At 49.0% G+C, this 26713-nt stretch overlaps 11 protein-coding genes across 11 annotated transcripts; 6 read left to right on the forward strand and 5 right to left on the reverse strand.

Moving 5' to 3' along the window:
- Positions 1–27: 27 nt before the first annotated feature.
- Positions 28–1504, forward strand: GGI43DRAFT_258192 (PPPDE putative peptidase domain-containing protein). The gene is made up of 2 exons (XM_083200941.1): positions 28–616; positions 727–1504. The coding sequence occupies exons 1-2, from the start codon at positions 497–499 to the stop codon at positions 1354–1356; spliced, it is 750 nt and encodes a 249-aa protein (XP_083064474.1). The 5' UTR covers positions 28–496; the 3' UTR covers positions 1357–1504.
- GGI43DRAFT_258188 (mitochondrial 37S ribosomal protein uS11m) lies at positions 1426–2433 on the reverse strand. The gene has a single exon (XM_083200940.1). The coding sequence runs from the start codon at positions 2381–2383 to the stop codon at positions 1652–1654; it is 732 nt and encodes a 243-aa protein (XP_083064475.1). The 5' UTR covers positions 2384–2433; the 3' UTR covers positions 1426–1651.
- Positions 2434–2690: 257 nt separating this feature from the next.
- Positions 2691–4365, forward strand: GGI43DRAFT_380818 (protein translocase subunit TIM44; the record flags this gene model as incomplete). The annotated part of the gene is made up of 2 exons (XM_083203031.1): positions 2691–3631; positions 3690–4365. The coding sequence occupies 2 exons, from the start codon at positions 2691–2693 to the stop codon at positions 4363–4365; spliced, it is 1617 nt and encodes a 538-aa protein (XP_083064476.1).
- A 505-nt stretch (positions 4366–4870) lies between these two features.
- On the reverse strand, positions 4871–5508 carry GGI43DRAFT_380819 (NADAR family protein; the record flags this gene model as incomplete). Its single annotated transcript, XM_083203032.1, has 2 exons — positions 4871–5315; positions 5375–5508. The coding sequence occupies 2 exons, from the start codon at positions 5506–5508 to the stop codon at positions 4871–4873; spliced, it is 579 nt and encodes a 192-aa protein (XP_083064477.1).
- A 762-nt stretch (positions 5509–6270) lies between these two features.
- On the forward strand, positions 6271–6955 carry GGI43DRAFT_380820 (uncharacterized protein; the record flags this gene model as incomplete). Its single annotated transcript, XM_083203033.1, has 2 exons — positions 6271–6751; positions 6852–6955. The coding sequence occupies 2 exons, from the start codon at positions 6271–6273 to the stop codon at positions 6953–6955; spliced, it is 585 nt and encodes a 194-aa protein (XP_083064478.1).
- Positions 6956–7207: 252 nt separating this feature from the next.
- On the forward strand, positions 7208–7567 carry GGI43DRAFT_397097 (uncharacterized protein). Its single transcript, XM_083205060.1, has one exon. The coding sequence runs from the start codon at positions 7213–7215 to the stop codon at positions 7528–7530; it is 318 nt and encodes a 105-aa protein (XP_083064479.1). The 5' UTR covers positions 7208–7212; the 3' UTR covers positions 7531–7567.
- A 2666-nt stretch (positions 7568–10233) lies between these two features.
- GGI43DRAFT_431362 (uncharacterized protein) lies at positions 10234–11676 on the forward strand (the record flags this gene model as incomplete). Its single annotated transcript, XM_083209401.1, has 4 exons — positions 10234–10660; positions 10719–10805; positions 10858–11148; positions 11207–11676. The coding sequence occupies 4 exons, from the start codon at positions 10234–10236 to the stop codon at positions 11674–11676; spliced, it is 1275 nt and encodes a 424-aa protein (XP_083064480.1).
- Positions 11677–12105: 429 nt separating this feature from the next.
- On the reverse strand, positions 12106–12807 carry GGI43DRAFT_380822 (acyl-CoA N-acyltransferase; the record flags this gene model as incomplete). The annotated part of the gene is made up of 2 exons (XM_083203034.1): positions 12106–12356; positions 12423–12807. 2 exons carry the CDS (start codon positions 12805–12807, stop codon positions 12106–12108), a joined length of 636 nt encoding a protein of 211 aa, XP_083064481.1.
- Positions 12808–13734: 927 nt separating this feature from the next.
- Positions 13735–14845, forward strand: GGI43DRAFT_258226 (protein transporter TIM17). Its single transcript, XM_083200943.1, has 3 exons — positions 13735–13904; positions 14041–14243; positions 14307–14845. The coding sequence occupies exons 1-3, from the start codon at positions 13836–13838 to the stop codon at positions 14497–14499; spliced, it is 465 nt and encodes a 154-aa protein (XP_083064482.1). The 5' UTR covers positions 13735–13835; the 3' UTR covers positions 14500–14845.
- GGI43DRAFT_258223 (nucleophile aminohydrolase) lies at positions 14720–16953 on the reverse strand. The gene is made up of 2 exons (XM_083200942.1): positions 16642–16953; positions 14720–16466 (listed from the first exon to the last, which is right to left on the reverse strand). The coding sequence occupies exons 1-2, from the start codon at positions 16786–16788 to the stop codon at positions 15192–15194; spliced, it is 1422 nt and encodes a 473-aa protein (XP_083064483.1). The 5' UTR covers positions 16789–16953; the 3' UTR covers positions 14720–15191.
- A 406-nt stretch (positions 16954–17359) lies between these two features.
- On the reverse strand, positions 17360–20279 carry GGI43DRAFT_258265 (bZIP transcription factor). Its single transcript, XM_083200944.1, has 3 exons — positions 19881–20279; positions 18209–19604; positions 17360–18125 (listed from the first exon to the last, which is right to left on the reverse strand). The coding sequence occupies exons 1-3, from the start codon at positions 20106–20108 to the stop codon at positions 18016–18018; spliced, it is 1734 nt and encodes a 577-aa protein (XP_083064484.1). The 5' UTR covers positions 20109–20279; the 3' UTR covers positions 17360–18015.
- Between the last annotated feature and the right edge of the window lie 6434 nt (positions 20280–26713).

The raw sequence follows: 26713 nt of genomic DNA on the forward strand, positions 1-26713 counted from the left end.
ACCCCACATGTGGTGGGCTTTAGCTGAAGCTCTGTCGGGACGCGGCGCCAGATTGTTCCGGGTCTTAGTCAGGGCATGCGTCATAGGGCATGAGTCGCTAAAAGTGCTCGCTGCTGGCTGCTCGGTATCGCGGCGCTGCCGGAGTCGGCTGAAGCAACCAGGCGCCTGGAAGCTGCCTCGGACGGCGCTATTTGCCGCCGCCACGGGAGCCTGTCACGCTTGTATATTAGTTGAATGGCATCCTGTCGCAGGTGTCGCAGCCCATCTCAGCTCGCCAACCGACGTAATCTCACATCACCTCTCACGCTTGACATCGATTGTCGCATCTCCCGGCGCTGCCATAAGACATAAGACGGGAAATCCTATTTAAATTCCTCGCGCACCCTCGCCATTCCTCTGGATCTGCTCTCCTGTCTCTTCTTCCCGGGCGGTTCCCCGCATTGTTTCACGGCTTACACGCGAGATAAGATCTCGAATCTCCACCCCCAGCGTCGCAATGCCTTCACAGCATCACCACCATCAGCATCACCACTCAGGTCAGCGCGCTAGCCGACACAGATCGACGCTGTCGCTGCAAAAGACTGAAATCAAAATCCACGTCTACGATCTTTTACCTGTAAGAACCTCCCCTGGAAGCTGAAGCTACGCCTTTTCCGCGTCTGGGAATTTGTGTTACAGCAACTATGAAGCGCCCTGTTTGCTAACGCATGTCTTTCTCGTCGATAGCCCGGGAGAGTCGCCTCAGTTCTATGGGCAGTCGGCGCATCTCTGCTTCACTCAGGTGTGGTCATCAACGGGCGGGAATACGCGTATGGTGGACACGATAAGCGCGGAGTCACCGGAGTGTACTGGACAAAACCTCGGATCGAGCCTCCCGGTGGCACCTTCAAGTGCGAGATTCTGCATGGCTTTACCTTGGCCACGTCAGAAGAAATCGACACCATGTTGCGCCAGGCGTCGGAGGAATTCCTGGGCACCTCGTACAATCTACTCACAAAGAATTGCAACCACTTCACGTCGTATCTCTGCAAGAAGCTGACGGGCGATGCTGGCCCGGCATGGCTGAATCGCGCGGCAAGCATTGGAGTTGCACTGCCGTGTGTGGTTCCGAGAGACTGGATTGAGCCACCGGAATATGTCAGCGCAGATGGCGAGCTCATGGACGATGATGACGAGCATGCGGACGAGCAGTCGCGCATGCTGGGACAGCAGAGGCCGCATCTCCTTTCAGAACATGGCGACGAATGGAGCAGCGAAGATGAACGGCGCAGAGGTGGAAGTGGTAAGGGAAAGCAGATTCTCCGAGACACATCGGGCAGACAGCTCCCAGCTGCCGAGAGAGCTATTCGAGCGTGATCACATGGTGCTTCATCTTCATCTTTCGGTTATGGTGGATTGATAGGGTTGGCGTTCTTGGCTGAGTTATGACGTTCAAATCAGATCGGACGATACCATTATTTCATACTCACGGAGGGGTTTGGAGTTCATGTTATAGGTTTGGCATCTTCACGGACTGCGCTTTGTAGCCCAATTTGGGTGGTTTCTTTTTTGTTTCCGTCTTTTTTCTTTGTCTTATCTCTGGTATAGGTAGTACAAGATATGGTACATTCGGCTGTATATATCATCAAACATAACTGATGCAACCGAGCATTTACAAACGCCTGGGCTTTTCGCTTCTCGTTCCTGCAAACTTGATTCTTGTTGAATCCGCAACCCGCACAATCTTGTCCCGCAGTACCTTGCCCTCCGGGCTCATCAGGACCTTAACGGCAGCCTCTCTGCCCTGACCAAATCCTCGTAGAACCAATTCGAGACGCTGAATCTTCATGGGCCACCCCGTGTGGATCAATCGCTCCAAAACGTATTTTGTCAAAGAGTAGGCCGAGTCGAAAGTACCCCGCCGTGATTTCCTGAAACCAATGTTGCCGCACGACATGGAGATGATGGGCTCTCGGTTCGGCTTTGTGCAAGTAATGTGTGTATTGTGCTTGTGTGCGTAAATGTGGAAGTGGTAAGGCTCCAGCTCATCTTCCTTCTTCTGGGTGGCCTGTGATGGTGCGCCTGATAGGACGCTGGTATCGATGTTGGACTTGTTGAGAGCCTGGAAGACCATGCTTTGAGAGAGGCTGGCCATGGAGTCAGGCTGCGTTGATCGACTGCTAGATCCTAGTGAGGTCCCCCAGATGCTTTCGAGGAGGGATTCGGTTCGAGGCTTCGGAGGCACCGTCTTGGGCGAGTCTGGCTTTGCATCTTTTGAGTCCTCCCATCGTGCGCTTGTCTGAGACAGAAACCGGGCACTCTGGACGCCATTCCTGGCTACTATGTTTTGTGATATCCGGGCGAGCGGTCGCGCCGCAAAGCAGCTTCTCAATGGCTGGCTCATTGTGTCTGCGCCTATCGTCTTCTTCCTGCTGGGCTCGAGATCGATCCAAAAAGAGGCCCTTGGAATTTTCCCACGCACCCATTCGGAATGGCCGCCGCCATAGTGGCGCAAAGTGGGATTTTGCCGGCATTCTACCGGCTGTCCGCCTGCCTTCCGCCGCCAGCCGACATCGCGAAACCAAAATTTCCTTCGCACTGAGCCACATCCTTGCTTGTCCACCACCTGTTCCGCCGCTCTGTCCAAGGGCTGCAGTCACTTGCAGACTTTTTCCTCTTTCTTGTTTTTGTTTTTCCTCCCTAAAACAAAGATGAACTCTCTTGTCCGCAGCGCTGCCAATTCGGAAAATGCTCTCTCGAGGGCATCTATTCGTTTTGTCCCCGCTAATGGCCGATGTCCCGCCGCATATGCTCGGCTAGCTTCTCAGCTTGCGCAAAAACCAGCTCGAAATGCTGCGAGCATTGAGCGCGCGGTGCTTCCTACTGCGGTGTCTACACCGTTGAGATCTAGATTTCTCCCTGCCGATTTACCAATTCCTTCAGCGGCCTCACAATCTCGGTTCTTGCATGTAAGCGGCCGGAGACTGCAGGAGGATAAGCCGAAGACCGAGGCAAAGCCCGCCGCAGAAAAGCCCGCCGAGGACGCTGAGCAAAAGGCCAAGTCTGAGGAAGACCCGGCCAAGGACTCAGAGGAGAAGGCTGAGGGCAAGGAGGAAGGCAAAGCTGAAGGCGAAGCCAAAGAGAAGAAGGAAGATCTGCCGCCGCCTCCGCCCCATGGCGACAAGACTCCTTGGCAAGTTTTCATGGAGACCATGAACACTGAGCTTCAAAAGTCCCAGGAGTGGAATGAGTCGACCAAGCAGATTGCTGCGTCAGCCAACCAGTTTACCGAGAGCGAATCCGTTCGACGAGCTCGAGAGGCCTACGAGAAGTCTACCAGCGCCATCTCATCAACAACAACCAAGGCGGTAAAAACCACAGCTACCGCCATTGGGAAGGGTGCAGCATGGACTTGGGATACCTCGGCCATGAAGGGTGTGCGCAAGGCTGCCAACGTTACGGGTGATGCGCTCGACAAGGCGACCAAGCCTATCCGAGACACCGAGGCCTACAAGAATGTCAAGGACGTCATTGATGATGGAAGTTCTTCAAGATATGGTGGATGGGTTGAGAAAGAAGAGCGCAGGAAGAGAAGAGAGCTGTGGGAGAAGACTCGCGGCGGCGATCATGAAGTTCTTCAAGAAGATCCCAAGTAAGTTTATCGTGGCAATCCCCATAGTTGGCCAGCTAGGTTCTAACAAATTCATCAGTGCTGGTACCAATGTCACTCTGCACAAGGATGCAGCATGGAAGGAAGCCTGGAGAGATTTCCGAGACAGCAACAAGTTTGTCCAGGGAGTTTTCAGCATGAAGGGCAAATACGAAGAGTCCGAAAACCCCCTCATCTCGACCGCTCGAAGCATCACCGACACTATTGGCGGATTCTTTGCCGAGAACGAGACCGCCATGGTTATTAAGAAGTTCCGCTCCATGGACCCGGCTTTCCAGACCGAGCCCTTCCTGCAGGAGCTGCGCGAGTACATTCTCCCCGAGGTGCTGGACGCCTATGTCAAGGGAGACACAGAGGTGCTGAAGATGTGGCTCTCTGCTGCGCAGTTTTCCGTGTACGAGGCGCTCACCAAGCAATACCTCCAAGCAGGCATGAAGTCAGATGGTCGCATTCTTGACATCAGGAACGTCGACATCCTCAGAGCTCGTATGCTGGACCCTGGTGAGATTCCAGTCTTCATCATTACGTGCCGAACCCAGGAGGTCCACGTTTACCGCAACGCCAAGAGCAACGAGCTGGCTGCCGGTATGGAAGACAAGGTGCAGCAGGTGACATATGCCATTGGTATCACCAGAGTTCCAGAGGACGTGAACAACCCCGAGACCAGGGGCTGGCGCCTGATTGAAATGCAGAAGAGCGGAAGAGACTGGGTCTAAAAAAACCGAAGGAAGAAAAAAGAAAGCATGATTTGTACTTGTTTCTGTATGATTCACGGCGTCCGGGAGCATGGGAGTGATCCTTGGCAAGGGGAGCCTTGCCGATCTGTGTTAATATGTATATTATGTTGTCAACTCATGTCAAGGATACACATATCCAAGGGACAAAAAGCGATACAAAAAAACGGATGGAAAAAAATGGGATACGGGAGCATGAAGAAAATCATGCCATGATATAAACACCGCTCTACCTGCCTCTAATATGAGGCGCTTTTGTGTGTACGATGATGATATGTGAGGGAAAGGAAGGGAAGGGCGAGAGGTTGGGATATAGACATATAGATATAATCACCAAATGGGCCAAGATTATCAAGGGCAATTGGAAAAGATGATAATCTCTATTCGAAGCTATTCCTGGTTATACCATACAATCTAGCATAATAAGCCCAAGATACAAATAGCCAGTCAACTTGTTCTGAAGACACAAATATTACTCCTCTTCAAGTTATTCCTCTTTAATTTCTTTCCCTTCTTTCAACATGGCTCTCACATCCATCAATGCCTTCCCCAACAGATTGAGTCCCCATCTGTGTCTATTAGCCTCAGCATCCGCCGGCTTAAATCCAACTCCCCAAATCCGATCAAACGAACTCGCCTCCACGAGCTCCCTCTCCCCCGTCCCCAACAGCGTCTCCTTCAAAGAACCTCTAACTAGCGGAATATTGCCCGAGGTTCCAAGACAGAATCCTTCCTCCGTCACCGCATTGGTGAACTTGAGATAATTGCCACGCCGAACAATGGCTTCGCGGTTGGCATTCCACGTCTCGTCTGAGAAGTTTTCGACTTGGCGGCCGAGGGCCTTAATTTTGCGAGGATGGAGGCCTACTTGGAGGATTTCGGCGGCAATGGCCTGGTCGTTGAAGAGGATTGCTTTTTGATACATCATGTAACTGCATATCATTAGTCTACCAATTCTATTAGACGCTAAAGGTTTCAGCGATGGATTTACTGTTCGGCAGTATCATAGATGATCTCTGGGTTTTTGTCGTCCTTGAAAGGACAGTAGTACCATTGCGAGAGCCATCCCGTACGGGGATCTGATTCTCTCCAGAAGTAGATAGGCTGAGTTGATGATTTCGGCATTATGGACGATGGACGATATTTCGTTATTAGCTGATTGAGAATTGAGATACAGAGCAAATGCAGTTTCCCAGGAGATTGTCACATTATTTATGGCTGTTTAAGAACACATATAAATCACCATTTTCTATCTATTCCGCCTATTCGGTATGAGTAACTACTGTTGAGAGAGATTTGGCTGCGTGAATCGTTCAATGCGTGCACTCATCGTGGCTTTGCGCGTTGGCGTCAAATGAGATTTAGCCTCACTGACTCATCGGCAAGGCAGCTGAGCCGGCCCCTGCAGTCATAGCGTCTGCAAGCTACCCATTCACTATAGCAGGAATATGTATTTGCATTTATAGTATAAAAATGAACTCTTTGCGTTTGTTCTTGTATTTGGTATTAATTTACTCACAGCGGCGGCGACGCTGCTTGCGCGACGTTGGGAATGCCATCTTTTTGATACGTGGAAATACACAACTTTTTTGAGTTCTTCATATAAGTTGTTCTGGAGTAATAAGCTCCTCAGGTGGCTTATATGAATCGGATTGCAGGCTAATAGATGGGGCGGCGGCGGCTATACCTATCTCATAGAATTGTATCGACTTGATATGTGGTGAATCTTGGCTTATAGTAAACTTTCTCTCTGCAAGCCATCTGGTAAACTGTGGGATATGATGGATCAACCTACGAATTACATAAAGCGCAATGCTCTCACCAATATCCTCGCGCGCCATATTCTTTTTTTCTCTAGCTATCACTAATACATATTTTATCATCGCTATGGTTAATACTACCGTCGCCAAGTTCCGAAACTTGTTTGGAAATGGCCGTTCCGAGCGCAATGATTCTCCATCTCCTGACGACCACTCTGACGACCACTCTGACGACCACTCTGACGACCACTCTGCCGATAAACCAAGCCAGCCGCCGCTGGATCAACAGGCTGACATTCCAAAAGATAAACTTCTCGATCATGATAATGATCATTCCGTTCCACAAGACGAGCTTCTTGAATGTGATAATGATCATTCCGTTCCGGAAGATGATACCGTTGAATATGACGATTCCCCCATTCTAGAAGACGACTTTGTTGAGCATGATGATTATTCCATCAGCACCATGCTTCCATCGTATGACGAAGCAACTGAGGCACTGGAGAATGCTACTGGTCACGATGTATCGCACTCTGGCTGCTACTGCGACCATCTTTCGCTACGGTTACCCAATCGCGATTTTCTTGACCAAGCAGACGCTTCTCATGGTATATATAGAGATTTAAGTCCCGAAATATTATCGCCGCTTACACTTACGCCTATACATGACAAGATGTGCTATCATCTCTCATTTAATCACCTGGATAGCGTCCGTCGCCGTTGCCTCCCTGAAATTTCTCAAGCTCTTATTCCAGAATTATGTTATCAAAATAGGTGTATCTCTAAAAGATACACCTACTACGATTCGTTAAGTGAGATATACTTTGATAAAGGGACATTCCTGCAAAGACAACAAATGCGATGCTGTATCTACCTTAAAAAATACAGCTCATCCCATAAACCGGAGAATTTTATTGGCTGCCCGCATCAAAGCCTGACTATCTCGGTACCAAAGGTCGTGTATGATAAGGATATGTTTGAGGTACGAACAAGTGTGACCAACGACCCGCCCCGATGTGCATCTCATCCAAGCACGAGGCGGAAAAGTTCCAAAGGGCCGTACGCTCAGATGACTGTTTGCACAATATGTCATTCAGATGCGGAGTGCACTTTACGGGTAGAGGGTAACTATCTTACGATACGGTATACTTGCTATCGGGATCTCGGTATAGGAATCTCGCCACGCGATTATAAATGGTTTGCCTTCCTTACAGGAGAGGGAAGCCCCCATCGACGAGAGGGTGATCTCAGTCTCTATGCACGCGTTTGGAAGGCGGCTTTAGATTTGAAGCGGAATCGTCTTTACGAAGTCACCCTCACCCACCAAACGCCGAATGGATTGTTTAATATGGGCACTGAAAAATTCAGACAACAGACAAATTCATAGTAACTTTAGTTCAAACATTCTTGCTTCTTCACTTGCGTAGCTAATATTTCTAATATCCAATCTGACTGTGCATTTCTTTCCCCCTCCCCACATGCTGCTCACATTTCACGATATCTGCAAGGCATGAACAGGTACATGTATGTTTTAAATAATTGAGGCCTCTAGCCCACAGTCTCCATGTCTTTGGTCTCAGGTACACAGATGCTGATGGGCATCAAAGGCCCTCTCCTATCGCCGCCGCTGACACTGCTGCTGCGCCTCAAGGGAAAGAGGGAGAGGAGGAGATAGGTGCATGTATGTGGATACATGAGTTGAATAGCAGTCAGTATAGGCGTGCGCTTTCGTCAACTTTCCTGCGTTAAAATGCTCAACAATTCTAGTGATACCATTCATCGTATCCTCTTATGCTTTGAGTCTAACCATCGCCATTTACCCACAAACTACTGGATCCTTCATATAGCTCGTTTCGGAATAGGAAGCTCCTCGAGTGACTTATACGAATTGGGCCGCAGGCTGATAAATGGAGCCCCGGCTGTTATAGCTATTTAATAGAGTTATAAAAATACCGGCTTAATATAATAAATTCAAGTCTTGACTTAAAGTAACCTTTCGCCTTTTAAGCCATATAGTAAACCGTGGGGTATAATAAATCAATTTACAAGCTATATAAAGCGTAATACCCTCTCACCAGTATCCTCGCATTTTCTCTCTCTTATCTTTTACCATTATTAATACCTATTTATATTATCACCATGGTTAACTTATTCAAAAGTAACATTATCAGGTTCCGGAACCTCTTTGGAGGTGGTCGTTCCCACAATGATTCTCCGTCTCCTGACGACCAGTCTGCCGAGCCAACCGCCATTGAACCAAGAGGCTTCCGTTTCTAAAGATGATTCTTTTCAATATGACGGTCAATCTATCGACACCGTGCTTCCTTCGTATAGCCAAGCAACTGTAGCTCTTGATACCGCTGCTGATCATGGCACTTCGCACTCCAAATGTTGCTGCGATGACCATTCACTACAGACACCCAATCGCGGCCTTCTTGACCAACCAGGTACCTCTCGTGGTATATTATCGAAACCACTCAGTATTTCGTTCGAGAAAGCGGGAAGTCTTGATACCGAGGCGCTCTCATCACTCACACTCAAGCCTATGCATCCCAACATACGCTACCATCTTTCATTTAACCATCTTAATAGCATCCGTCGCCATCTCAGCCCTAAATTTAGTCAAGCCTCTTTTCGAGAATTAAACTCCCATGGCCAATCTACTACTGAAGCAACAGCAACCTTCTACAATTGGTTGAGTGACATATACTATGATATAAGCACGTTCTTGCAAAGACAGCAGATACGTTGTGATCTGAGTAAATGGTCTAGAAAATCGGAACATTTCATTGGGTGCCCTCATCAAAGTCTAAGCATCTCTAAACCGAAATTCAGGTGCTTGGATGATATGCTCGAGGTAGAGACATGGGTGACCAACCATCCACCTCGATGCCTATCTCACCCAAGCAAGAAATGGAGCAGTTTTCAAGGATCTTTCGCTCAGATGACTGTTTGCACAGTATGCCATTCAGATTTGGAGTGCACTTTAGAGCTATCCGGCAGCTATGTTAGGGTATATTATACCTGTTATAGGGATCTTGGCCCAGCAGCATCTCCAAAGGATCCTAAATGGCTAGCCGTACTCTCAGGTGAGGGCAATCCTCGTAGAAAGGATGGCGAACTCAAACTCTATGCGCGGGTTTGGAACGCGGCCAGAAACTTGAGGGGGCGTGAGCTTCGCGAGGTCACCCACCAAACGCCGACTGGATTGTTTAATGTGGGCGATGAAAGGTATAAAAGAGAGTCTGGAAACTGACAACAGATATGATTCTCTTACGTCACTTTATGAGAATTCTGCATATCTAATTTCCACCTGACTACTGCTGCCTCTCTCTTCGCTCAGCTCAGCTCTGGTAATGCCTACCACTCCTGAACGGGTACACTTCGAATGGTTGATGCTTCTAGCTTGCAGTTTTTTTTACCGTTCGAATTCTAATCAGACCCGCTGATGTGATGATATGGTTCTTGCTCACTTTAGCAGAGCTTCTCCTGCTATTGCTAGTATTCACATCTAAATCCACAAGGCATGTATCATTGTGCAGCACGCAGCCGAAATTCGGCTAAACGTTCAGGAAAGAGGTATTAGAGCAGACGAGAACTGCGCAGGTTCGAGAATCTAATAGACCGTGCATAATAAGCAGGAGCTCACAGTTGTTTGAGCTCGGTTTCCTTTTATCATGGTGTGCCATTTGCGCCTTCTGCAACCTCGCTGTTATAGTTCACGCCACAGTGACTGCAGAATTCCAAGGCGGATATTATTTTATCGTAAACAAGGCAAAAAGATGGATTATTCTCGCTGCACCCTACAAATTCTTTCTGTGAACAAATGCGCAGTTTCGATTGTATACACCGCCAGCGATTGATTGTAGGCTTTTTTGGTCACTGCCTTAGACATTTGACAATATAGCTTCGGCAGGGTAACTGCTCTTTGCTCTTTACATAAGATTGACTGTTGTTATTCTTTCCTAGTATGTAATGGCACTTTCACAATGGTAAGATTGAATGATATCAGAACAGTACTGCAACTTCCTGAAAAGAGCGAGGCTTTGGTGTTCTTGCCTTTAGACGAATTACCAGCTTACTATGAGTTATGAACAGCGCTGCCAGACCATTTTTGCTCAACACCATCCAGATCACCGACAGCAGCAGCAACAGCAGCGACAGCAACGACAGCAACGACAGCAACGACAGCAACGACAGCAACGACAGCAACGACAGCAACGACAGCAACGACAACGACAACACCGACAACGACACCAACACCAACGACGCAAAGCCATCTGCTGCACCCAAGTCAATCACTGCACTGGAGAAACATCATCAACTCTACTCGCTCGCCATCACCATTCAGGGCCGCAAATTCGTCTCAGATGTGGGAAGTCGCGACAAATTTGCATTCACAACTTGGACATTTCGGGATATCCTGAGGATCGGATGGATTTATATGGGTATGGGGGGTATGAGGAAGGATTTAATCGAGTACTGTGGGCGGCATGTCAACGAGATGGAAATTTGGAGTACGCTGGTGTCTCTGGGGAGGATTTGAGGGGGAGATATTGCAAAAAGAAATACCAGCAAGAGGTCAACAGAAGGCGGAAATATGGGGTGAATTGGCATCTCTCAGAGGGGGATCAAGTAACATCGAAGACCCCATGATCATTGGTCAGACAAGAATATTTATTAAATACCGTCTGAGCCTCAAGTTTCGGGACAGTCTCTCGACTCTGGCTCAAGCCCCGCTTTCGGCCCCGGGCCGTCACCGTCTCGGCTTCCGTTGCCGGCCCACTCAGCAACAAAAATAACAACGGCGGCAGCAATAATGATGACAATGACGATGATGATGATGCTGCTGCTTTTCGTCCAAGCAGGAAGCCCGGAATCACCCACCACCGCAGCCACCAGTTGGACGAAAGCCAGCGCCACCACCACTACAAATTAAGCACCATCTTGGTCAACAAAGGGGTGCGGTTGGCTAGGGCCTGCGTTCTGGAGACCCTGCTCGCCCGTGCCCGTGCCCGATGTGCCGGCCCCGGCTCTGCCCTACTGCGCTCCAGGTCCTTAAGGGGAAAGAGAGAAGGGAGAGAAGGGAGAGAATGTGGGAGGGTGTGGCAGCGATATTAGCAACCACAATAACAACAATACCAATAACGACGAAGAAGAAGAAGAAGAGGATGATGATGACGACGAAGATGGCAATGATGATGACGATGACGAAGATGATGATGACGACGATGATGATGATGATGATGCTTTTGGCACAAGCAGGCAGCCCAGAACAACCCGCCCCAGAAACCACCTCTTCTTGTTCCTGTCTGACTTCGGACGAAAGCCGGCTCAACTATCACTATTTGTTGAGCAACATCTTGGCCAACTACTTCGTCGTGTTCGGAACGGTGGTGACCGGGGTGAAGTGGCTATGGAAGAAGATGCTGTGGCCCCTGCTCGCCCATGCCGCCTTCAGGGTTTAAATGAGAAAGGAGGGAAGAAGTTGCAGAGGCGATTGGAAAACAATTTGTCAATTAGCCACGATTAGAAATTTATTCTAGATTTTGTAGATGCAACTTATGCTACTTTAGGCACTAAATCTATTTGCTGCTATTGTCGATAATATCGCTACTTGAGCCATTGTATCTACTGGTTGCTGCTATCGCTACCTCAGCAGCTGCGGCAGAATACGCGTTGTTCCTGTAATATCATCCCGACTATATAAAATAGATGTTCGATTGTGCTATATGCTATTTAATCCTATTATGGCATTACTTCCGCGTTAATACCCAGACTGCGCCTTCGACTATGCACTTTACCCAAAAAGAACTCGACATATGAGTTACAACGACATTCCCAGAATAGGCAGATAAGCGGAATACAAGCTACCCAGTAGGTAGTGAATAATCAATCTTGATGTACCAGTTACGTGTAAACTCATGTACATTATTCCAGCGCTATCAACTATTACTTGAATTTAGTCCGAGACGGGCTCGCGGGCCATCAGATACGCCGTGGTCTGGATCGGAGCGCCCCATTTTGATAGGTCTAGGACAATTCTATCCACCTCTTTGAAGCCAAACTTCTCATACAATAACCGCCCCTCTTCAGAAGACTCAAGATATGACACAAGCCCCAGTCTATCAGCCTCTGCAGTTCCCCATTCCAGACACTTACTTCCGGCGCCTCGTCTTTGGTGGTCAGGATCGGTGTGTAGGAGTTTGAGATCTTCAAATATCAGCCATTACCGTACATTACAGCTACAGTTTATTCCGAGCAGGATGATTGACTTACAAACATGCGGCTTGCCTTCGAATTTAGCCCACCATCTTCTATCCATCTCCCCAAAGAAAGCCTCACACGCCTCTACATTTGTTCCAGGCCCCCAGCTTCGTTTAGGCTTGCTTGGCCTGAGGTCCCCAGACCAAATGAACCATAGGGTGCATGCAATAATGCCATCTTCGCCCTTTGCCTCTAGGTCTGTATCGATTACCTTCATCATCTGGAAAGCTGGCTCTTCATTTTTTCTCCGAATCATAATGGCAATACGGTCCTCGGTGGCCATGCCTTCTCCTGGGAAGAAAACAGCATTGGAAGGGTTGGGGCCATAGGCACGCTTTTCGATTTCGGCGGAGCGAACCATATCGGCTTCTGTAGCCGGGGCGATTTTGAGAGGCATGATGGGCAAGTTTTGAGTTCTGGAGAAGGTGAGGATGATGAGATTAGAGGAAAAAAGAGACGATATGGATTGATGAATTTGTAGAACAGGTCTTGCTTTATACGTAGTCATCTAGTGCAGGATCTTTGGAGAGCCATTTCGGCGAGCCACTTCGGGAAAGACGCCGCTGCGGGTCCCGGCCGTCGGGACCCGCATAGTGAATCCTTTTTTGACGAGAAGACACCCAATACCGGGATTAAAATACGTCCGCGATCATGTGGGGTTATAAAGCCGCCACACTGAAACCGCCGGTGCTGAAGCAAGGTTGAGAGCCGAGGCCGTCTTGAGAGCCGAAGCCGAGCTGAGAGTTGGAGTTGCTGATGAGATGAGAGCGGCAACTGGCAAGGGAAGCACTCCTGAATTGGAGAATCTGGAAAGGTTGCCGCATGGGTCGATGAGGTGAGAGCTTATCTTGGACAGGCCAGATTGTGGAGAGATTGATAGCGTGCTTGTGCGACCTCATATTTTTTACATTGTTTGTTGAGACCTTGGCCGCGAAAATGTGTCCAAGAACGAATACAGGCACTGTTCAACTTTGTATAATATAGAGTGCATTTCAGAAACTACTTAACCTTTGCAACTGTTATAGGGTTCATATTCTGTAAATTGTCATATTTATATATATATTTTTAACCAGATAACTGTATGATTGCGTCCTTGACAAGTGTAGTCAAGACTTGATCAGTGGCTACAGAGTGCTGCTGCTAGTGTAAGTGCCCGTAAATGACGGCAGCCTAAACTAGCCTTCTCCGTTTTATATCCAGCTCCGTATCGAGCAGATCATGTGACTCCGTTATTAACGGAACGCATTCCGCCACTGGGGCCCCATGCCTGCGAAAACGGAACAAGCGCCGTCGGCCCGGATGGATTTTCCAGAACTCCAAAAAAGTCGTCACGACGCAACCCAACTTTTTTCTCACCACATCTCGACTCCCGCCTCGGATCCTCCGCCACCTCCCGATCGTCCTCACTCACACTCATACTCAGCCATGGATCACGGACGCGACCCCTGCCCTTGGGTCATTCTCAATGACTTTGGCGGTGCCTTTGCCATGGGTGTACGTTGACAAAAGCCTCCTCCATAACCCCCACATTGAGGCATTGAGAGACTGCCGTCACTGCGGGCCTCATCAATGCCAGACTGCACTGGCTATATCAAGTCACAGCAAGCTGACCGTGTTATCTCTACTACAGGCCATCGGTGGTACCATCTGGCACGGCATCAAGGGTTTCCGAAACTCTCCCTACGGCGAGCGCCGAATCGGTGCCATCACCGCCATCAAGATGCGAGCGCCCGTCTTGGGCGGCAACTTCGGTGTCTGGGGTGGTCTCTTCTCAACCTTTGACTGCACCGTCAAGGGCATCCGAAAGAAGGAGGATCCTTACAATGCCATCATGTAAGCGTCTAATCAACTTGCCGAGGGAAACAATTTAGTTTGCTAAGACATTCCATTTTATAGTGCGGGTTTCTTCACCGGTGGCTCCCTAGCCTTCCGTGGTGGTGTCAAAGCTGCCCGAAACAACGCCATTGGCTGTGCCGTTCTGCTGGCCGTCATCGAGGGTGTCGGTATCGCCTTTGGAAAGATGATGGCTGGATCAACCAAGCTGGAGATGCCCCAGCCGCCCCCGAACTCGGAAGTTCAGGCCCTGTAAACGACGAGCGAAAAAATATTACCTGAGACGAAACGAAATAACAGAATCGAATCGGATCGATTTCATGCCTCTCAACTCTGCCTTTTATTCTTAATTGTCTTTTATTCCGCTTTACTGGCCTTGGTTTTTTCTTTATGGCCTTAACGCACCACTATATTATTTTCTCTCCCTGTTGACTCTGCGGCGCCAGAGACGCAGCGAGGATGAGAACCCACTCGAAAACGAACAAGGAGAAGGAAATCTGGGAAGAACGAAACCCGCAAAAAAAAGGAAACCAATATCTATGGATAATCTGCAAATCGCATCGCACTGGCGTTTTCCGTGAATTATAGATATGGAGGGAAATACCAATGGGCTCTCTGCCTGGGTCTGCGAGGGGAAAACGAGGGAACAAGCGAATTCGGGAGAAATGGATCCTGTTGCTTGGGTAGCAAAAAGGGAATTGGTGTTGGCTAAATGATTACATGTACGAATATATAAAAAGAAGAAAGCTGGCTGGGACGAAACGAGACGAGACAAGTCCCATGCCACTTGTGTATAAGTTGTACCTGGAGGAGAGGCCTGGTGACGGCCTGAATTACTTCTAATCCAACATATAACAAGGAATGAATTGAATTAGAAAATTCTCCTCATCCCAGATGTCTCACCTCACGCTATTGTGCTTGATTACATCTAACCTTTACGTCTTCAACTCACAGTTCATCCGCAGTTCCATTCGACCAAGCGCTCATTACTGCCTTCCCCTCATCGTCAACCCACGCCCTCCACATGCCGCCACAGTTATAATCCATCAGCACCTCCGACCGAACGCCGACCGCATTTCCATCTTCGTCTCTCATCAAAGTGCACTCGATGCCAATCATACCGCCCTCTCCTTCGCCCGTACGTGCCCAGCGATCGCCCGCACTCTTTTGCAGCTCGCCTCCTGGACCGACTACCTGGGACAGCGCCTTGTTGCCGGCTAATGGCTTGTATCTCGCGATGGCGGCGACGGTGCGGACGGCGTTGGTGCGTAGGAAGGAGTCGCCGTTGCCTGTTCCTGATACACCGATGGATCGAGTCGAAGTCGTGGAGTTTGTGAGGCTGCGGCGTTGAGTTTCTTCGTCCAAGTTGACGGGTGAGTACATCCAGGGTGTAGGAAAGCAATCCGCCAGCAAACCCTTCAACGGACCAGTGAAACTGATTCCCGGTTGCGCTCTCCTAACTTGATTTGTGAGGCTCTCCAACGTTGAGAGCCCTTGAGCTTCATCCCATTCTTCAGCCCAGAATCCAGCCCCCACGACAGGAGTATCACCAATACGTCCAGTAAGCTTGTTCGTCATGCCCCCCGTACTCGTAGCCGCACAGATGACGCCCTCTACATCCAACGCAACAGCTCCGCAAGTCCCCTGCGGGAGATACTCCTCCGCATGCCAGGTCCCCAAGCCAAGTCCGCGTTTCTCCCTCTCCAACGAACGAACATGCTCATCCCAACGTGGCTGCGTAAAGAAGTATTCGGGATCCACCGTCTCAAGGCCATACTGCTCAGCAAGCTTCTCTGCCGTCTCGCCATGAAGCTGTGTGTGCCCCTGCGCAGACGGCACATCAACGTCTAGCAAAAGAGAAGAAGCACGTGCTGACACCTCGAGATCTTGCTCCCCGTGCTCGAGCATCTTGCGCGCCAGCAGGATCGGGTTGCGCACCCGCCGCAGGCCCATGACACCCACGCCGCGCTTCTTGAAGCCCCGCGAGACCATCACGGAGGCTTCGAGCTCGTTGATGCCATCGCGGGTGAAGACGGCGCCGTGGCCGCTGTTGAAGAGGGGGTTGTCTTCGAGTTGGGCGACGGCATGGGTGGCGATTTCTAGGGCGGAAGGGCCATGATGATGAGAGGTTTCTTTTTCTTGTGTTACGGGTTGTTTCTCATATTGTGAATACTGGTTCGTCCTTTGTGAAGACGAGTTCATGTAATTTTGTGTGTTGGAAACCTACATGATTTCGATTTTCATCTCTCTACATCAGCGCTTGTTCTTACATCATCCATCTCCACCTCAAAGTCTATACGCAAAAACGATATAAGGAAAAAATAGGATATAAAATTTAACTTGTGACACGGAGATATTGTTACTGTTTACAGGCAAAAAAAAGCTGTATCTCACTCACAATCGTAAGAAGAGCGGTCCTATACGCGGCATATTTCCCAGAGGGGTAGTTCTCACGCCGGATATTCCCCGCGCCCCCGTGGATGATCAATCGAGGCTGAATCTTCCTCCGCGGATCAGACGATGCGAGCGGCTTTCGGTACTCCATGCTCTTTTTCTTCCCTGTTTTATGTATAGTATAATAATATTCCAGCCAGCGTAAGAACTATAACGACTGCAATAGTAGTAATTAATTACTGTATAAGGAGATTGATACAAGCGGCCGCGCGTGTTAGCAAAAAAGCTTGCGGGGAATGGCTGGTCATCGGCGACGCCGAACCGTGTGGAGTCTCGGATGGCTCTTTTAACTTCCGGGAGGGGGGTGAGAAATCTGGTTGATCAACGACGATTGGACCAGATTCTCGAAATAGAATAAACAGCGCGGCTGTATCGGGCGGCTGTATCGGGCGTCGGTGCTGGATTGAGTGATATAGAGTTAAATGTCGCTTACCTACATGTTGCAGACAAACCAGCAGATGCAAGGGAGAAGATGGCTTGAGGTTCAAACGAGGCGGAGTCGCGTCTGTTTCTGCTCTGGCCTCCACCATCTGACCGTGTGGGCGGAACACCTGCCTATTGCGGCATCTTACTGGGCCGCAGTTCTAGAGCAATGTTGAGCCAAGCCAGCGTCGCTGTTTTGGGGTTCTGAACAGAGTCATATGCTTCAACAGCGTCGATCCACCCTGATTCATGAATGGTAACTTGGTCTGTTCAACTATGTACTTTAGTGACAACCCGGGATAACCCCTGCTATCTCGTGGTTCTCAACTAGCTATGTTACAAGCCGCCCTATGCGATGTTTCACACGCCTAGGCCTAATCGACTCAGCGCGCGACTCCCTGTAGTAGTAACTCAGCGCATAACCTTTTTTTCCACCATTAAAAAAAAGGCCTGATTCCGCCGCCGGATGTCAGCATTTATATCCGTTAAAAATAAACAATGAAAGCATATCATTTTGCGTTTCCAAATCGAAACAAGTGTCCCCCATAGGTTTCGTATGAGTTGAGAAAAAAAAAAAAGTTTTGAACAAAAAAAGTAACACTCCGCTTTCCGCCAATATATTGAAAAAAAAAATCCGTAAGCCTTAAACTTCAAGTGGTATATCCTGCGTAACTCCTGTTGCTCCACAAATCAATAGTAGATGGGCTGAAACCCGGTGGGCCCCAAAATCAACTTCTCCAGTCCGCTCTCTTTATCGCCAGAAGCCGTGTAATTTCTTTAATTTTTTAAGTTTCGTAAAAAACAACCGGTTGTCGTTAAATAGTAGTATGATAATTCGCGTAGCCGCTCATAAAGCCCTTTAAAGTGGAGACTTTTGTCATCGGAGTTGACTTATTTATGGTGCGTGAGTAGGTGATAGGCCGGCAGCAACTTTGACAGCCTTGATAACATCCTTTGGTCGTATACCGGGCGTCCTTCCCAGACAAACTGATGCGCTCACCAATTCTAATAAAATACGTTAGTAAAAGAGGAATAAAAAAATAAAGAAGATAGAAAAATAGATTGAATAGAAGCAAATTCCCACATACCATCTATTAATCGGCCCACGTCGACTGAAACCTTTGTCTTGGACCAGCTTGATCCCGTAGGCCAAATCTGGCTGAAGTCGTGGTTATTCATAAACGAAACTATTTCTCCATCCAGGTCAGTCTTGTCGATAAACTCCGTAGATTCCGTATTCTGACCTTCTGAAGAGTCTCCTCGAAGAGAGCTTCCAAAATCGCCCACGGAGGGGTTATTCATCTGCCACATGTTGTTTTGAATTCCGCTGATGCCCGAGTTACCGGGAGACAGCCCAATACTAGCAAAGTGGCTTTTGGTGCTCGCTTCGTCGGCAGCTTGTAGTTCGTTCAGATCCAGCTCAGAATCGACATAGTCAACGTTTGGGGGAATAGCTAGACCCAGTCGGCGCAGGAATAGCTCTACTTCGTCTGCTGTGAAAAATTCACCCTCAAAGTTTTGGCAAAGCATTCGTATCCGATGCTCAGCCTTCTCTTCGGAATTAGCTTGAGGCTGAGTTCCGAATTGTGACATGTTGGAGAAACCTGCGGTTGATTTGCTAAGTGAAAGTATTGCGTTGTTCAATTCCTCCGAGCTAGCCGAGGAAAATTGATTTTCTAGATATCCAAACTGGTCGTTTTGCATTGAAGGCGTTGGGAATTTCCAGTCTACGCCCTCGCTCTGTATCTTCTTCAGCCCTGCTGCCAGTCGTCGAATAATGGAATCGCGTGATTCAAAGAGTAAACTGAAGCCAAAAACAGTCGCATACCGCTCGGGGGGCGGGTTCTTCATTGTGGCCAACCTAAGGCCGCATTCCAAAGTAATTCGCTGCAGCCTCTTGCTGAAGCGTTCGTGAAAGGCATATGTCGGAGATGAGAGTCGGGGGTAGGGTGAGGGGTTAAGAGAAGTGCTCAAATAGCTACTGCTTGGTGGCTGTGAAGAAGATGACTCCATGGAGGCGAAAAATGGGAAGCTGGCGTTGTTTGGAGTAGCCTGAGCGATTACTTCGTAGTTGAAAGAACCTGGGTGCGGGATAGCGGGATAAGCCGAGCTCGAGAGATCCGGTTCGCCCATGCCGCTTGTCTGATGGCCGTGGTGCATGCTCATGTCGCTGAGGCTTTTTCGAGATCCCGTGGGCTTTGCCATGATGGAATCCTCGCTCTCGGGTGATGCGATGCTGCTGGTCCCGACCATGCTGGAAATACGAAGGAGTCGATCCGCAATGAGTCTGAGGCGAGGCGCAGCATGAGGGGCAATGTCAAAAATGCCCTCAGCCAAAATGATGTCGTAGAATTTAGTAAACTCTTTGCTCATGGCCTCATTTGAGGCCTCTAGATCCTTAACCTTTTGCTCAAGAGTGGTGATGGCAGTGTCTTTGCGGTGTCTGTACGCTCGCTGAGCAAGACGGATTTGTGTTCGACGACGCTACAATGCGGCAAAATGATTAGAATTGCAACTCTCATGATATGCGGACTATCCAGTCAAGAAAAAGTTTCAAAACAATGAAGTGGTCTGTTGCATGCAGAGTTGATCATCGGAGGGGGTTTAATAGAGACAGATGGAAAGGAACAAAGAGCAAGAAGCTGTGAATGCTACCGCGAGTCATGGTGGCAACGAATAATATAAAAATAGCGATGAAAAAGAAGGAATTTTCTTGAGCTTGATATCAAGCAGGCAGGCAAGCAAGCACAGGCTACTCACATCGGCAGCGGTCTCATCCTTGGTATCCAACCGCGGACGGCCTCTGGATCGCTTCTTCTGCACGCCATCGTCGTCCTCGTCGTCGTGTTCTTCTGAAAGCGCTCGTTTTCCATTGGCAGATCGCGTGCGCCTGGGTTCCTCTCCATACTTTTCGGCGTTGAGAATTGAGATTTCACTCTGGAGTGACGGCAAGGGGGACCTGCCCTCGTGTCGAGATAGTCGACTCATTGTCTCCAATTGATTAGTCGAGGCCGCGTCGCAGTCCCAAGAGCAGAGTCGGAAAGTTTTGAAATAATAATCCAAGGTAGGGAAAAGAGATGTCAAGACCCTAGGTGGTGAAAAGAAGATACAAGTAGAAAGCAGCTGATAAGGCGTGAGTGTGACGTCGGGAGGATTAGAAACAGCGCGGGGCACCGGGAACGAATATGCCAATAATAAGTAATACTAAAAAAGCTATTTGGCAAGAATCGATCCCAGGGTGCTGTCTTTATTCATCCGCTTTCGTCCGCCTTCGGTGAGCTGCGGTCTTCGCTGACGAGCCGCACCGCACCACACCGCAAGGACGCCGCAAATGACAAACACAATGCTGACCAGGTTGAGAACTCACTACCGAGGTAGGCAGTGTAACTATACCTATAGGCGTGTAGGTAGGTATGGGGTGTTGGGTCGAGTGCTGGGCCAATTACAGGCACGGGGCGTGGTGTACTGTACTGTACGAAGTAGTGCTGGTCTATCCCAGGTCTGTGTCTGGTATGGATCAGAGTCCGGGGTGTCTGGTCTTCTGGTACGTTGTCAGGGGATGATGACGAGACTCAAGACTCAAGACTCAAGGCGGTGCAACCAGAAGTTGTAGGTGGCGGCAGTAGTGCCTGAAGCTGTGGCTCTTCCTGGCGCCTGCAGGTTGTTAGCGCAAGCCCAGCCCTACAAGTAAGAGCTTGCGCGGGTGCCAGATTGTGTGTTCGCTTCTGCGACTCGAGGCAGCATAGGAGATGCAAGGAAGTTCCAGGGTCAGGCAGCCAGGCCAGGCGTCAAGGCGTCAAGATGCTGGTCCTGGTCCAGCGGGAGATTCCACAAATCGCAACGGCACATCCCACCGGCTTATGATTGGAGCATCCGTATATGTCCGCAGTTGAGTTCTTGCACAGTAGTGTAGTTGCAGAGTCGTTGTCGAGTTGTGGAGCCGGGCCAAGTCTCTCTAGAACTCTGTAGTCTGGTGAGCTAAACGCCGAATCCCTGGTCGGGCTTGCTCTTGCTTACCGAGCAGTGGCTGGAATCTGGCCAGAGTCAGTCTCTCCACACGAGCTGCTGAAACCTTTTTTGGTACCGTCGAAACACGTGTGTGTGAACCAGCAGACGCCCCGAGGTATTATTGCTTCTACTGTACGCACGATGAGCGGCAGGTTAGAACCAGGGACGGGCTCTCCGGCACACTTAGCTAATGTCAAGTCGCCTAGACTGCTTGGGGCGGCGCTAGAGCCGATTAGCTCTGACAGCAGGCCATTAGTCAGCACCCTCCAGGCCTCAGAGGCTGCTGTACCAGCGCTGTGGCAGCAGGCTTGGCCGCATTAGGAAGCCGGTAGGCTGGCAAGGGCTGGTGGTCTAGCGGCTGTTTAGCGATGCTCTAGTGGAACCTTGAGTGGCTTCAGTGGGGTCTCCTCCAGTGCGAGTTCCGTGCCGGGCGCCTTTCGCACCAGCCCTAGCCGCGTTTGTCAGCAGCCGCCGGCCGCGCTGATTGGCCCGCCGAGCTGCGAACCCCCATTTAGCGGCCATGACCTAAACTCCAACACGCCGGGATGCATATCGTGGGGGCTGGAAGGCATCCCAAACAGGGACCTGGTCATAATTCTACAGCATTGTATGCAGCTGTTCCAGCACAAGACAAGGCACATTGCCCAGGTGCATGCTGGAGTACAGTAGCAATTTGAGATTCAGTCCCCTTCCCTTCATGTTCCCTGTCTAATACGCTGCCAGCACCAAAACAGCCAGGCTGGTGGAGATTTTTCCGCCGCTTCCGCCTCTTCCAGCATAGCTCGCTCACCGCTTGCCAGATCGCAACGCTGTCTTCGGCCACCGCCAGCCGAGAGCCTTTATAGACGATTCCAGAAGCAAATCCGCCAGCCTAGCAGCTGCAGCTGAGCTTGGAGATCCGGCACTCAGTGATTACTATTCTGTCAACAACAAATACTAAACGCTACTATACTCGAGCAGGAAACATCCCTATCTGGGACAATGAGCAGCAGGAGGACGAATCTCTCAGGACTACGCGAGGAGGACATGGAGGCTATTAGTAGGAGAACGAAGCTGCTGCGATAAGGATGCTTTTCCGTGTCTTTTATGCAGTATACCTCGGAATGCACACAGATACAATGTACGACAAGATTCGGAAAAAGAGCTGTTTCAGAGACTAGGTGGCAGGCCATGGGCTGATGTCAGTATCCGGACTAGGCACCGAAATAGCACCCTATCATATGCGATAGAAGCCCCGATCCCTGCTGCCCGGCCTGATCTTCACAGCCAGGACAAATCGGAAAAGGAAAATAATAGAGAGTGCGGATAAAGGAGACAAAACTGCGGCCGATCCGAGCAATCTGGTTTCCTTGCGGCTCTCGGGCGTCGAGTCGAGTCGAGTCTTGCCAACGTTAGGAAACGCCACTGTCTGGCTCCCTTGTTGCATTTGCATTGTCCAACTTGCCCCCGCATTGGTTTCATGCCGTGCACTATGCCCTACAGATTGCCTGTTTCGCAGAAGATATGCTACCGTGACATGGCGGTATAGCGCTCCTGTAATACTACGGGGTACAGTACTGTGCCCAGAGCTTTACGTCTGCCAGCCCTGGCTGATAGAGACAAATCGGCCTTTTGCCTGCAATTAGTAGTAACAGCGAGCACAGCTGTATGGGGGTCATACGAGTCAGCTTATAGTATGAGAAGTGATTGGCCGGACGCAAGTTACAACTCGTACAAGGAGGCAGCCCTGTGCAATTAACATGTACAGGGTGCTTGTATCTTGGCCGTCTTCAAACTCTACAACAGCACATTGGATTAGCAGCTGCTTATCCAATCGATCTACAGGCGTGCTATAAAAGGAACACTCCACATTCCACCTTTGGCCTAAAGAGGCATTTTTAGTCAGCGTCCTGCAGCCAAAACACTCTGAAGAGGAAAGAGTACTTCGAGATCCGCACTGTGATGCTTGAAACTCGATCCAGCTTATTCCAAGCATACATACAATAATATGTCCATGGGCCAGGGCTTTCCGCGGACGCGTGGCTGCCAAGAAAGAGCAGACTATGTAGATACACGCCACAGCAGCTTCATGGTGATTGTACCACTGGCAACGACATCGGATCTCTCCCGATTCCCCTTTATATCACTCACTTGGCTAGTCAATGATAGGCAACGAGGATGACCACCGCCAAGCTTGTCAACATCACGATCAAGACGGATAATCCTTCAAATGGCTCGCCAATCTCATAGGATCAATCAAAATAGAAACTGAGGCTTCATAACATCAATTCTAGAAGGATGTGGCAATTTTCAATACAGGGTTTTGAAATACGGGTTTTTGATATCCTGTGTAACCACCACCTGACAGCCAAGTCAGTAGAATATCTGTAGTACGTACTCTGTAAGAAATAGACATGGGCTCCCTTGGTTGCCTGCCTTAACAGGTTATAGCTATACGATATATTGAGTTGAATAGTCGCTGGATTGTATGCCTTTGCGGCTGTGTCAGAGATGAATAGGCACTCTATTTCTTGCAAGTGGCCATGATGCCTAGACTTGACACAAGGCCGCGACATCCTTGAATCGCGCTAGAAGATGTTATTCTCGCTGCCTATTCGTCTTATTAGCATGAAATTGGTGCTTATAGTCACGTCGATCATGTACAAGGAGTGATCTCCTGGGGTCAAGGCAAATCTGTCAAGATGCCAACGGAAAGCTTCCGTAGCGAGTCATACAGCCTTCCAAGACTTCCTAGCCAATCACGCGGCTTGTACAACTACTCCCGGCTCATAGGACTATCGCTGCGCCATACGGAAGAGGGAGTAAAAAAAGGCACCGGTACGTCCTAAGTGCCGTTGCGGGCGCTCGACAATTCTCAAGCCAGCTTCGGTAACTAATCTACGCTGAGGTGCTGTTGGTGCAACTCTGTGTCGGCATGTATAGTTGGGCCGAAGTTGCCGCTAGCATATGACCTACATGTCCTGTAGCTAATTCCCGCCCAATAGCGTCGAGTCCGACAAATATCGGAGCTAGGGTTGTAATTGCGGACTGCTACATCCGTAATATTGATGCTATTCATACCGACAGAAATCCGCTGATTGGGACCGGACCCCAACGGGGATGTTCCGTACCAAGGGCTGGAGTAAGAGCACCACTGCGGCATCCTCCAGGCCGCACACTGGAAGATACCGCTCCTAATTACACTGCATGCTGGCTGATAATCATTATGCTGCGTCTTTCCTCATATAGCACTCCGTGTATTTGATATAGATAACTACATCTACATTGATATTTCAGAAATGCAACCTATCTATACCTAGATAGGAAGTTCTTACGACCCGCAAAAAGTGAACACTTTGTGACATATAACCGAAGAACCGACAGAGCCTCATCAGAGGGCGCAAAAAAGTGTGGAAACGCAAAATCAGCAGCGCTCGAGCCACGTCCAAGATGATCTCTCTCTTTTTTTTTTGCGCTCAGGGTTAACTCCGTACATGTCAAAGAAAATGCATTTCTAATGAGATGGCAGCCTTGTTGGTAATTTAACGAGAATTGGATTAGCCGGTAAACACGTGGGTGCTTCTAGATTTAATTAGCACCGACAGGACAGCCCTCTCTAATATCGCCAAATTATGGCCAAATATCTGGATAGATTAAATTTTATACAGGTAAAATGGCGGCACGAATAAGTGGCTACCGGGCAGCCACTCTCTACATGACTCGGCCATGTAAGTCATTGTGTCCTCCAACCCCCTCCTTGGCACAAGTGTGCGCCCTTTGACAACAGACTTTAACGAGCTTGCGAACCAAGTCCGTGCCCCCTGTTTAGTGGATCTTTTCTTTAAGCAAATGCTTGGCCATTTTGGAATGCCAGCAAGTCTGCCTTACTAAAATTGTAAACGAGCAGGGTTGCTGCGGAAGTCCGCTTGTAATGGGTGGAAAAGAAAACATGCTAGTACGAGGTAGGCACTAGTTGTATCTCATGAGGGCATGAGAGCAAGGTCCGGCGATTTTGATCCGAAAACGTTTCGGTCAGCTTGATCCGACGATGCTTGTTACAGGGGGCCGGCCGATATACCTTGCTGCCAGAGGTACATTGGTACTTGTACAACTACCTATTCTGGCCGAGCCCCTAATAGCATCATTACCTATGCGGAGAGCTGTCTTGGCGTCATGGTGTCAGTTGTGCTTATTCAATGCATGCTAGCTCTGTACACCCATGAAGTAGGGGGCTAATACACATGTAGTATGTCTCCAACAAGCAACAAGGCCCGCGCATGGTGGGCAGCAAGGCCGATCCCTAGTAACAAAAAATGGGGGCATCTTTAAGCGTGGTGCTACGAAGTAATTGGCTTTATGAAGGACAGAGAGAGTACAGTAACTGAGGTAAATGAGAAATATTTCCACAACACCAGGCCGATGAAACTCGCCAAAAGATCTAGTTCAAGTACGTTAAGTGGCCTTGATAGCACTTTAGAATAAATTTTCGCACGTATTAGACGGTTGTGAAAAAGGTTTTGCTGCAGTCTCCTTTCAACCGACATTTGGGGTTGTTGGGGCAATTACACCATCGTGGCGTGTGGCGTATTTGCACTCCCCTCGCTTGCGCAGTTGTCCTAAGTTTGGCGCCTCCTATTTAGCAAAGAGATACTAATGCAATCTGGATGGATGGTGAGAATGGCTTACCTGTCATATTCTCAGTACCGCTTTCTCCACAGGGCTGCAAAGGTCATGGGTGATGATGGTTGCCTGTAAGAGCCGCTATAGCCCTAGCTGCACCAATTAGGTATCTCTAAGAGCGAGCCAGATTACCGCCATATCACCTGTTGCCGTCTTATTTATACTCCTCGGGTATTATTGATCCGCGGGGGGATCGGACGAGCTCCTATGCCAGATGAGGCCCCAAATCGGACGAAGCTGTCATATCGGACGAAGCTGCCAAATGGGACGAGAGCCTCATGTCGTTGGCGCATTAGCCGATAAGCAGGATGTGTTCTAGGCCATTGATAAGACTTGATTGTTGCATACAATAGTAGCTGGTAGCTGGTCTAGATTCTCTGTGATGAACGAGACGGCTTCTTTGTTCAGATAGTTGAAGTCTGTAGGGGCATTCTTCTTAATCTTATTCTCCTCCTTGTCACCGGAGTCTCTTCAACAGCCGTGTTATTTCAAAGTTGGTCTTTGAATCGACACGTATGTAGCAAGGGAGATACGAGAAAAGTAATAAATATTGCAAGGTTAATTTCAAAATTGCTTCAGCCCCCCTAATTTAGCTATCACCTCCAGTTTAGCTATCACCTCCATGTTGGATATCACCTCTAGCTCAACCAATCGTAACCTAAGCATCGTTTATGTCCGCGGAAATAACAGCGATGTTTCCGATGATCTTGATTTAGCTCCGATTGTTATAGAGATCATGACTTGTCCGAAAGATTTAGCTGAAAAGATGAAGTCCGATAGCTAAAGTAGAAGGGGTAGAAAATGGTGTTTACTAATACGAAAGAAAATTTTTAAATAAGTAATCTCAAGCTGACATAAATGTATAATAGAAGTCATTCTATAGGCGGCTAAGAAATCGCTCATAAGTCGCAGTCTTCACCATTAAA

Source organism: Trichoderma evansii (assembly GCF_050947405.1).
Source record: "Trichoderma evansii strain SZMC 28006 chromosome Unknown GGI43scaffold_3, whole genome shotgun sequence".
NCBI classification, from domain to species: domain Eukaryota; kingdom Fungi; phylum Ascomycota; class Sordariomycetes; order Hypocreales; family Hypocreaceae; genus Trichoderma; species Trichoderma evansii.